The sequence below is a fragment of the Bos grunniens genome, chromosome 9 (genome assembly GCF_055505025.1).
Source record: "Bos grunniens cultivar Pamir isolate PY7600 chromosome 9, Bosgru_T2T1.0, whole genome shotgun sequence".
NCBI lineage: Eukaryota > Metazoa > Chordata > Mammalia > Artiodactyla > Bovidae > Bos > Bos grunniens.
Window position 1 is genome coordinate 10,606,759 of NC_141173.1, and position 12,146 is coordinate 10,618,904.

Sequence of the window (12,146 nt, forward strand, 5' to 3'; positions counted from 1 at the left end):
GGGGTCGCTGAGGTTTGGACACGACTGAGCGACTTCACTTTCACTTTTCACTTTCATGCGTTGGAGAAGGAGATGGCAACCCACTCCAGTGTTCTTGCCTGGAGAATCCCAGGGATGGGGGAGCCTGGTAGGTTGCCGTCTATGGGGTCGCACAGAGTCGGACATGACTGATGCGACTTAGCAGCAGCAGCAGCAGCTAGAGAGGAAGGATGATAGACCAAACATTATTTTGTATTCAGTATGTACAAATTTTGGCTCATGTCTTAAACCTCTGGTTTTTTTAAAGTACTGCTTTGTTTTCATGCTGTACCCTTTTGTACCTTTGAATTGTGGAAAATGTGCAAATATTAGCTATTCAAAAAGTAGTATTTCATACAGCATAAATGTAAACATGCCACTTCTTAACTTTGGCAAGGTTGCCCTGCTTGTGTGATTTTTCCAGTTTCATGAGTGGTAACCCATCTATATAGTGAAGCATCCTAGGTGAGAATATACCAATGGAGGATACAGGGACCTGTGTCTGGAATTCTTTCTAGAATGTAAAACTTTGGGGTTTTGCTCACTCATGAAATATTTCAGTTATGTCACTGTACCAAGCACAGTCTTATAAGGAGATCAACCAGCCAAGATGATGGAGACTTCTAAACCTTCAGAAACTTCTTTGAAGGTTTTGCTGCTAAGTCGTTTCAGTCGTGTCCGACTCTTTGCGACCCCGTAGATGGCAGACCACCAGACTCCCCCATCCCTGGGATTCTCCAGGCAATAACACTGCAGTGGGTTGCCATTTCCTTCTTCAATGTATGAAAGTGAAAAGTGAAAGTGAAGTCACTCAGTCATGTCCGACTCCTAGCGACCTCATGGACTGCAGCCTTCCAGGCTCCTCTGTCCATGGGATTTTCCAGGAAAGAGTACTGGAGTGAGGTGCCATTGCCTTCTCCATTGAAGGTTTTAGCTAAGCACAAAAATCTGAGAGGAACGATTTCCTTACAGTGTCTCACACAAAAGCAGCAGTCTCAGAAATAGACCCTCACATATATACTTAAGTAATTCTTGACAAGTGTGCTGAGACCATTCAGTGGTGAAAAGAACAGTCTTTTCAACAAGCAGTACTTTGAAAACTGGATATCCACATGCAAAAGAATGAAATCCTTACCTTATACCATATTCAAAAACTAACTGTAAGTATATTAAAGACCTAAACTTAAGAGGCAAAACTGTAAAACTCTTAGAAGAAAATTGGAGAAAATCTTTATGTCCTTGGATTTGACAATGATTTCGTGCATGTGACAACAAAAGGACAACCAAGAAACAAAAATACATGAATAAGACATCATTAAAATTAAGAAATTTTGTTTATCCAAGAACATTATCAAGAAAGTGAAAAAAATAACCTATGGAATGGGGGAAAATATTTGTAAATCATATATCTGAAAAGAATTAATATCCAGAATACAAAAAAATTACAACTCAACAACGAAAACAACCCAATTCAAAAATGGGCAAACAACTCGAATAGACATTTCTTCAAGGAAGATATACAAATGACTGACATAGGTTTGAAAAGATGCTTAACATCACTAATCATTAAGGAAATACAAATCAAAACTACGGCGACACACCATTTCACACTATCTCTGTAGTTTAAGAAAAACTAGAAAATAATAACTGATGGTGACAAGTGTGGAGAAATTGGAACCACACGTTTCTGGTAGGAATGTAAAATGGTACAACTGCTATGGAAAACAGTTTTGCAACTTCCCGAAAAGTAAAATACAGAACTACCATGTGACCTTGCAATTTTACTCCTAGATATAAATCCAAAATAATTAAAAACAGAGACTTAAACAGATATCCGCACATCCATGCTATATTCACAATAGCCAAAAGATAGAAACAACTTAGACGTCCATCAATGAATAGATGAACAAAGTGTGTTCTGTACACGTAGTGAAGTACTGTTCAGTCCCAAAAAGGAACGGCATTTTGATATATGCCACAACATGGGTGGACCTTGAAACATTGTGCTTAGTGAAACAAGACAGACACAGAAGGACAGATATTATATGATTTCACTTATACTAGGTACCCAGAGTATGCAAATTCATAAATTCAGAAGGTAGATTAGAAGTCATCAAGGTTTAGAGGGAAGGGGGAATGGAAAGTTTATTTAGTGGGTACATAGTTTATACTGGGAATGATGAAAAGTTTGGACCATAGTGTTATGGTTATACAGCATTGTGAATATTTAATGTCACTAAATTGTACCCTTATAAATGGTTAAATATATATTAGATATAAAGAAGAAAGCGTATTTCAACAGTTAATCATCTGTCTGACATTGCTAGACATTCATCTTAATTTTTGAGTTATTAAAGTTTACGTTGAAAATACATTACCAAATCCAGCAGATGCTTTGCAGTCTTCATTTTATCTGAACTGTCTACAACCTTTGACAATAACAACTACTACTTACGGAAATCTTCTGTTTTGGTTTTGGTTATGCTGTCTTTAGTTTCTCATTCTACTTCTTTAAACATTTCTTCCTGGTCTCTTTTTTAAACTCCTCTGTATCTGCTCAACTCCCAAATGTATGTATTTGCCAGATCTTTGTCCTGAGCCCTCTAAACATTCCTAAAAGAGCTCATATCTTCCTGAGATTATCTGAAGTATCATGTGTGTTGATGATGATTACACATTTATACCTTTAGTCACACCTCCCTCCTGAGCTGCTCCACCTACAATTGCAACGTCTTTGTTTGCATATTCCAGATATATTTCAAATTAATACATCTAAAACTGAACTCATCCTCTTCTCAGTGTTCCCTTCCACCAGTCCTGCTCCAGTCCTCTTCCTTCTGGATTCCCATTATACCCCATCAACTCAGTCACCAACCCTGAAATCTGGGGATAATCCTTCACTCCTGCCTCTTCCTGTGGCCTGGATCCAATCCCTAACCAAGTCTTTTTGGTTCTACTTTCTTAACATCTCTTAAATTCACCTCCTCTTTTCCATTCTATTGTCGTTCAATCCCCAAGTCGTGTCCCAGTCTCTGCGACCCCATGGACTGCAGCATGCCAGACATCCCTGTCCTTCACTATCTCCCAGAGTTTGCTCAGTTTCATGTCCATCGAGTCCGTGATGCTATCTAACCATCTCATCCTCTGCCACCCTTCTCCTTGTGCCTTCAGTCTTTCCCACCATCAGGGTTCTTTTCCAGTGAGTCGACTTTCTCATTGGGTGGCTGAAGTATTGGAGCTTCAGCTTCAGCATCAGTCCTTCCAATGAATATTCAGGGTTGTTTTCTTTTAGGACTGACTGGTTTTATCTCCTTGGAGTCCAAGGAGTCCATCTTATTAATAAAGCCTAAATTCTGGCTGTCTCTAGTTCTTTAGGTCTCCTAACAAGTCTGTCTTCTTCCTTGTTGTCTTCTTTCTAATCTAGTCTCACAGCCTCTAGTACATACTTTATGGCTAGCCACCTGTCTGATGCAAAGGTGAATAAGGAAAGGAAAATGAAATATGTAGATTACTATGAACAGGACACTTTGTGGTAACCGACATGAGAGATACACAGAAAAAGGTCAAAGAGAAGTAGACAAAAGAGGGAACATTTGAGCTGAGGTTTAAAGGAACAGTGAAACTGTGATAAGTAGATGGGAGTTGTGGGGGAATGTTTCCAATAAAGAGAAAAAGGAATGCTTAGAAAGAAAGGACTGGGAACATGACACATGAAAGAAGTAGCCAGTGCATAAACTGTATAGTGGATTAATAGAAAATAAAGCTGGAAAAGTAGATTCGGTTCAGATCTGAGAGGACTTGAAGTAAATGGGCTTCTTGCAGTGGACAGTAAGGAATACACTGAATGTTACTGGATGGAGATTGTTTTAATCATCTTCTTAAAGTATAATCTGCATATAATAATATTTACCCATTTTAAGTGAAACAGTTCATTAAATATTAACATGATTACAGTCGTGTAACCAACACAAAGAATAACACAGTTCCACCCCTCAAAGACTCCTAAGCCTGTTTATACTCAGTCCCATTCTCACATCCCCCTGGAAACCTTTGACCTCTATCACTAGTTTTGCCTTCTTTTTTTTAGAATTTTAGCCAGATAGTCTTTTGTGTCTGCCTTCTTTCATTTAATATGACTGGGGGTGGTATTCTGTTTTTGGAATACTAATTCAGCTTTCTGTGCAGGTTAGGCTGGAGCCATGAGAGTTAGAAAACAGAGATGAGTTTAAAATCTATTGCTTTCATCTAGAATGAGACTCAGAACATGATTTGGAGTTGATTTTGGACACCCAGCCTCCAGAACTGTAAGAAAATTAATTTCTATTTCTTTAAACCACCCAGTTTCTGGTATTTTGTTATGGCAGCCCAGGCTGCACTCAGGCACCAGTGAGTCCCAGAGATACAGGAGAGAAAAAGCTTCCACTTGAGAGGCTTTCAAAGGAAGTCAAAGCGAGGAGTTCTTTTAGAAAACAGAATAATGAGGGGGAAGGACAGTTTATTTACAGTGAAGATAGAATTTTAAAATAAATGAATATTTGAAAATTTTCAAGGTAAATTCTGTATCTCCTTTCTTTTGCTTAGAGAGGGACTGCAGGATTTGGGTGATGATTTAGTTTTCTAAAGAGACGTACTTTGGGGAGGTTGATTGAGGTGATGGAGTAAAAGGACATGGAGCTGAACTTCCCTCACAAACACATCAAAAATACAACTACATATGGAACAGTTTTCACTGGAGACTGGCAGAAAGACTGGTATAATCAAGGCTGTAAGAAAGATCCACATATAATTGGGTTGGAAGGAAAGAAAAGTGATCAACTCAGGACCCATGCCCTTGGGAGAGGACTCAGAGGAAATGGGAGAGTACATGATGGAGACAAACTCTAGGGACTGAGCTGTGAGAACCACAGATTGGGTGCTCCTGTCCTGGCATCTTACACAGTGGAAGCAAGCCCCCTTGGCTGGTTGGATGGTGACTGGGACTAACAGGAAGGTGGTGGGATACCTGGACTCTGCTTATGAGGAGGGTGCATGCTGGCTTAACCCAGAGGCAGGACAGAGAGAGTTCTGCTCCAGCAGCTGCCAGCTTTCCTGTGACTGCCTCAGTGTGCACCCCAACCCAAGACAAGCCAACTCTCTGGCCCCATTCATACCATGTCATGGTGTGGCCCTGAATCTGGCAGCCACAGCCAGAAAGAAGATTCAGCCATAGGATACAGAGGTGATCCAGTCCCAGCGTGGCTGACACAAGTTGACAACCTGGGCAGACCCCATTTGCTTTAACACTTCCCACTCTGGGACAAGGAGAGAGGAAAAGACACACTTAAAGGGAACAGAAGCAGCTCATGCCTGACTTTTGGGCTTCAGCTCCAGCAACCTGGGGTCATACGTCACCCCCAATAGGGCAGTGACAGCCACCTAGCTGTGGCAAGGGGAGTCCCATCCCACACCTGGCTCCAACTCTAGCCCCTCTACCACCAGGCCCACCTTCTGCCAAGGAGATAGCTATCCGCACAGCCAGAGGAAAGACGTGACCTGAATCCATGTCAGATTCAGCTCTCCCACCAAAGGCATTCAGCACACACAGTCTGTATAGGGACACTCCCACATAAGAGCACCACTTTGGACAAAATGTTTGATCTAAATTCCTCAAGATAGAGAAAGTTAAGCAAAATGAAAATGCAGAGGAATTTCTCTCAATAGAGCAGTAGGAAACCCCTGAAAAGAAACTAGTGGAATAAATAATTGACTAAATAAATTCAAAGCATTTGTTATAAATATGTTAACTGAATTAGGGGAAAGAATATATCTGCATAGCAATATTTTTAATTAGGAACTAGAGAATATAAAAAAACTCCCATCAGAAATGAAGAATTCTTTAGCTGAAGTAAAAAAACACACTGAAAGGAGTGAGTAGCTGGCTGAGTGACACAGAAGAATGCATATGTGATCTGGAAGATAGAATAATGGACATCACCCAATCAGAACAGCAAAAAGGCAAATTTTTAAAAATGAAAACAATCCAGGAAATCTTTGGGGTAACATATGAGGGGGTTAGAAGGAGAAGAGAGAAAGAGGAGATGAAAAATGTATTTGAGGAAATTATAAATGAAAAATTTCACAGTCTGAAGAAGAAAACAGGTACTGGAAGAGAGTCCCAAGAAGATGAATCCAAACAAATGCTCTCCAAGACATACCATAAATAAAATGGCAAATGTTGAAGAGAGAATTCTGAAGGATGCAAAGGAAAAATTATCATATACAAGGGAATCCCTATAAATCTACACCTAATTTCTCTGCAGAAACTTTACAGACCAGAAGGGAGCAGGAGATATATTCAAAATCCCAAAAGGGAAAACCCATAACCCATGATACTCTTCCCAGCAAGATTATCATTAAAATAGAGGAGTGATGAAGAGCATCTCAGATAAGCAAAAACAGAATTCATCATTACTAAATTCACCCTAAAAGAAATGCTGAAGGGACTTCTCTAAATGGAAAAGCAGTAAATTATAGGGAAGGGGAAATCCTGCTATAAAAGGCAAATGTATAAAAGTCAGGACTAAGGATCACCACTTAAGTAAGTGTGCACACACTCAATCTTCTCCAATTCTTTGTGACCCCATAGACTGTAGCCCACCAGGATCAGGATCATCTGTTCATGGGATTTTTTTTTTTCAGGCAAAAATACTGAACTGGATTGTGATTTCTTTCTCCAGGGGATCTCCCTGACCCAGGGATCAAACCTGCATCTCGTGCATTTCCTGCATTAGCAGGTGGATGGATTCTTTACCGCTGAACCACCAGGGAAGCCTCATATCTATCAATAATTACTTTAAATGTCAAAGGACTAAATAATCTAAAGACATAGTGTGGCTAATTTGATTAAAAATGAGATCCTTCTATATGCTGCCTACAAGAGACTCACTTCAGAACTAAAGACACAGACTTAATGTGAAAGAATTGAAACAGTTATTTCATGCAAATAAAAATGATAAGAAAGCAGGGGTAGAAATACTCAGATAAAGTAGACTTTAAACAAAGACTGTAACAGCAGATGAAGAACGGCATTATAATAATGACAAAGGGGTCAATTTAATAAGAGGATATTATCATTAACATATTTACTGCTGATACAGGAACACCTAAACATATAAAGCAAATATTAACAGACAAAAAGGGAGAAATTGATAATAACAATAACAGTAGGGTACTTTAACACCATATTTACATTAATGGGCAAATCATCCAGATGGAAAATTAGTAGGGAAACACTGATCTTAAATAATACAACAGACCTCTTGGACTTAATGGATATGTATAAGACATCACATACAAAAACAAAAGAATACATTCTTTTCAAGTGCACATGAAACATTCTCCAGGATAGAACACATGCTAGGCCATAAAAGAAGTCCCAGCAAGTATGAAAGTATAGGAATTATATCAAACGTTTTTTTCTGACCATAGCAGTACAAAACTAAAAATTCATTACAGAAAGAAAAATGGGTAAAGAGCAAATACTTAGACACTAAACAGCATGCTATTAAAAAACCAGTGGGTCAATGAAGAAATCAAAGAGGAAATGAAAAAATACCTCAAAACCAAAGAAAATGAAAATGCAACACTCCAAAATCTATGGGATACAGCAAAAGCAGTTCTAAGAAGGAAGTTTATAGCAATACAGGCATTCCTCAAGAAAGAAGAAAACAACCTAACCTACCACCTAAAAGAATTAGGAAAAGAGGAACAAACAAAGCCCGAAGTCAGCAATAGGGAGAAAGTAAACGTTCAGTTCAGTCACTCGGTCATGTCCGACTCTTTGCGACCCCATGAATCACAGCACGCCAGGCCTCGCTCTCCATCACCAACTCCCGAAGTTCACTCAGACTCACATCCATCACGTCGGTGATACCATCCAGCCATCTCATCCTCTGTCATCCCCTTTTCCTCCTGCCTTCAATCCCTCCCAGCATCAGAGTCTTTTCCAATGAATCAACTCTTCCCATCATGTAGCCAAAGTACTGGAGTTTCAGCTTTAGCATCATTCCTTCCAAAAAACACCCAGGACTGATCTCCTTTAGAATAGACTGGTTGGATCTCCTTGCAGTCCAAGGGACTCTCAAGAGTCTTCTCCAACACCACAGTTCAAAAGCATCAATTCTTCGGCGCTCAGCTTTCTTCACAGTCCAACTCTCACATCCATACATGACTACTGGAAAAACTGTAGCCTTGACTAGATGGACCTTTGTTGGCAAAGTAATGTCTCTGCTTTTGAATATGCTATCTATGTTGGTCATAACTTTCCTCCCAAGGAGTAAGTGTCTTAATTTCATGGCTGCAATCACAATCTGCAGTGATTTTGGAGCCCAAAAAAATAAAGTCTGACACTGTTTCCACTGTTTCCTGATCTATTTCCCATGAAGTGATGGGACCAGATGCCATGATCTTCATTTTCTGAATGTTGAGCTTTAAGCCAACTTTTTCACTCTCCTCTTTCACTTTGATCAAGATGCTTTTAGTTCCTCTTCACTTTCTGCCATAAGGGTGGTGTCATCGGCATATCTGAGGTGATTGATATTTCTCCCGGCAATCTTGATTCCAGCTTGTGCTTCTTCCAGTCCAGCGTTTCTCATGATGTACTCTGCATATAAGGTAAATAAGCAGGGTGACAATATACAGCCTTGATGTACTCCTTTTCCTATTTGGAACCAGTCTGTTGTTCCATGTCCAGTTCTAACTGTTGCTTCCTGACCTGCATATAGGTTTCTCAAGAGGTAGGTCAGGTGGTCTGGTCTTCCCATCTCTTTCCGAATTTTCCACACTTTATTGTGATCTACACAGTCAAAGGCTTTGGCATAGTCAATAAAGCCGAAATAGATGTTTTTCTGGAACTCTCTTGCTTTTTCGATGATCCAGGGGATATTGGCAATTTGATCTCTGGTTCCTCTGCCTTTTCTAAAACCAGCTTGAACATCTGGAAGTTCACGGTTAACATATTGCTGAACCGTGGCTTGGAGAATTTTGAGCATTACTTTACTAGCGTGTGAGATGAGTGCAATTGTGTGGTAGTTTGAGCATTCTTTGGCATTGCCTTTCTTTGGGATTGGAATGAAAACTGACCTTTTCCAGTCCTGTGGCCACTTCTGAGTTTTCCAAATTTGCTGGCATATTGAGTGCAGCACTTTCACAGCATCATCTTTCAGGATTTGAAATAGCTGAACTGGAATTCCATCACTTCCACTAACTTTGTTCGTAGTGATGCTTTCTAAGGCCCACTTGACTTCACATTCCAGGATGTCTGGCTCTAGGTGAGTGATCACACCATCGTGATTATCTGGGTCATGAAGCTCTTTTTTGTACAGTTCTTCTGTGTATTCCTACCACCTCTTCTTAATATCTTCTGCTTCTGTTAGGTCCATACCATTTCTGTCCTTTATCGAGCCCATCTTTGCATGAAATGTTCCCTTGGTATCTCTCATTTTCTTGAAGAGATCTCTAGTCTTTCCCATTCTCTTGTTTTCCTCTATTTTTTTGCATTGATCGCTGAGGAAGGCTTTCTTATCTCTTCTTGCTATTCTTTGGAGCTCTGCATTCAGATGCTTATATCTTTCCTTTTCTCCTTTGCTTTTCACTTCTCTTCTTTTCACAGCTATTTGTAAGGCCTCCCCAGACAGCCATTTTGCTTTTTTGCATTTCTTTTCCATTGGGTTGTCTTGATCCCTGTCTCCTGTACAGTGTCACGAACCTCCGTCCATAGTTTATCAGGCACTCTATCAGATCTAGTCCCTTAAATCTATTTCTCACTTCTACTGTATAATCATAAGGGATTTGATTTAGGTCATACCTGAATGGTCTAGTGGTTTTCCCTAGTTTTCTTCAATTTAAGTATGAATTTGGGAAAAGGAGTTCATGATCTGAGCCACAGTCAGCTCCTGGCCTTGTTTTTGCTGACTGTATAGAGCTTCTCCATTTTTGGCTGCAAAGAATATAATCAATATGATTTTATTGATTGACCATCTGCTGATGTCCATGTGTAGAGTCTTCTCTTGTGTTGTTGGAAGAGGGTGTTTGCTATGACCAGTGCATTTTCTTAGCAAAATTCTATTAGCCTTTGCCCTGCTTCTTGTATATTCCAAGGCCAAATTTGCCTGTTACTCCAGGTGTTTCTTGACTTCCTGCTTTTGCATTCCAGTCCCCTATAATGAAAAGGACATCTTTTTTGGGTGTTAGTTCTAAAAGGTCTTGTAGGTCTTCACAGAACCGTTCAACTTCAGCTTCTTCAGTGTTACTGGTTGGGGCATAGACTTGGATTACTGTGATATTGAATGGTTTGCCTTGGAAATGAACAGAGATCATTCTGTCGTTTTTGAGATTGCATCTAAGCACTGCATTTCAGACTTGTTGTTGACCATGATGGCTACTCCATTTCTCCTAAGGGATTCCTCCCCGCAGTAGTAGATATAATGATCATCTGAGTTAAATTCACCCATTCCAGTCCATTTTAGTTCACTGATTCCTAAAATGTTGATATTCACTCTTGCCATCTCCTGTTTGACCACTTCCAATTTGCCTTGATTCATGGACCTAACATTCCAGGTTCCTATGCAATATTGCTCTTTACAGCATCAGACCTTGCTTCCATCACCAGTTACATCCACAACTGGGTATTGTTTTTGCTTTGGCTCCATCCCTTCATTCTTTCCGGAGTTATTCCTCCAGTGCTCTCCAGTAGCATATTGGGCATCTACTGACCTGGGGAGTTCCTCTTTCAGTATCCTATCATTTTGCCTTTTCATAGTGTTCATGGGGTTCTCAAGGCAAGAATACTGAAGTGGTTTGCCATTCCCTTCTCCAGTGGACCACATTCTGTCAGACCTCTCCACCATGACCCGCCTGTCTTGGGTGGCCCCACAGGGCATGGCTTAGTTTCATTGAGTTAGACAAGGCTGTGGTCCATGTGACCAGATTGGCTAGTTTTTCTAGTTTCAGTGTGCCTGCCCTCTGATGCCCTCTCACAACACCTACTGTCTTACTTGGGTTTCTCTTACTTGGACGTGGGATATCTCTTCACAGCTGCTCCAGCAAAGCGCAGCCGCTGCTCCTTACCTTGTACCAGTGGTAACTCCTCACTGCTGCCCCTCCTGACCTTGAACGTGGAGTAGTTCCTCTCGGCACTCCTGTGCCTGCACAGCCACCACTCCTTGGACGTGGGGCTGCTCCTCTTGGCCGCTGCCCCTGGCCTCAGGCGTTGGGTAGCTCCTCCCAGCCGTCACCCCTAACCTTGGATGGACGTCGGGTAGCTCCTCTCGGCTGCTACTGTGCAGTCACAGCCTGGCACTCGCCCACCACCCCAACCTCGGATGTGGGGTAGCTCCTCTCGGCCATGCTTCTGTGAGGTCCGTCGCAGCCAGCGTGCTTCTGCCACGCGGTCCTGCTAAGTAAAGATTATTTCCCTCTAAGTAAAGAGTCAGTTTAGTTCAGTTCAGTTCAGTCACTCAGTCGTGTCCGACTCTTTGCGACCCCATGAATTGCAGCACTCCAGGCCTCCCTCTCCATCACCAACTCCCAGAGTTCACTCAGACTCACGTCCATCAAGTCGGTGATGCCATCCAGCCATCTCATCCTCTGTCGTCCCCTTTTCCTCCTGCCCTCAATCCCTCCCAGTATCAGAGTCTTTTCCAATGAGTCAACTCTTCCCATCACATAGCCAAAGTACTGGAGTTTCAGCTTTACCATCATTCCTTCCCAAAGAACACCCAGGACTGATCTTTAGGATGGACTGGTTGGATCTCCTTGCAGTCCAAGGGACTCTCAAGAGTCTTCTCCAACACCACAGTTCAAAAACATCAATTCTTCAGTGCTCAGCTTTCTTCACAGTCCAACTCTCACATCCATACATGACTACTGGAAAAAACATAGCTTTGACTAGATGGACCTTTGTTGGCAAAGTAATGTCTCTGGCTTTTTAATATGCTATCTAGGTTGGTCATAACTTTCCTTCCTAGGAGTTAAGCGTCTTTTAATTTCATGGCTGCAGTCACCATCTGCAGTGATTTTGGAGCCCAGAAAAATAAAGTCTGACACTGTTTCCACTGTTTCCCCATCTATTTCCCATGAAGTGATGGGAC

General features: G+C 41.2%; 1 protein-coding gene across 10 annotated transcripts in view; it reads left to right on the top strand.

Moving 5' to 3' along the window:
* SDHAF4 (succinate dehydrogenase complex assembly factor 4) overlaps positions 1–12,146 on the top strand; it is a 55,697-nt gene that overhangs the window by 25,437 nt on the left and 18,114 nt on the right. The window contains exon 3 of one of the 10 annotated variants that reach the window (XM_086316767.1): positions 6,697–6,920. The exons of 8 other annotated variants lie outside the window; for them this stretch is intronic. In XM_086316767.1, coding sequence (XP_086172893.1) covers positions 6,697–6,788 — 92 coding nt within the window. In that variant the 3' untranslated portion in view covers positions 6,789–6,920. Of the gene's footprint in view, positions 1–6,696; positions 6,921–12,146 lie in introns of those variants that run through there. One more of the 10 variants, XM_086316768.1, reaches the window with a different exon arrangement.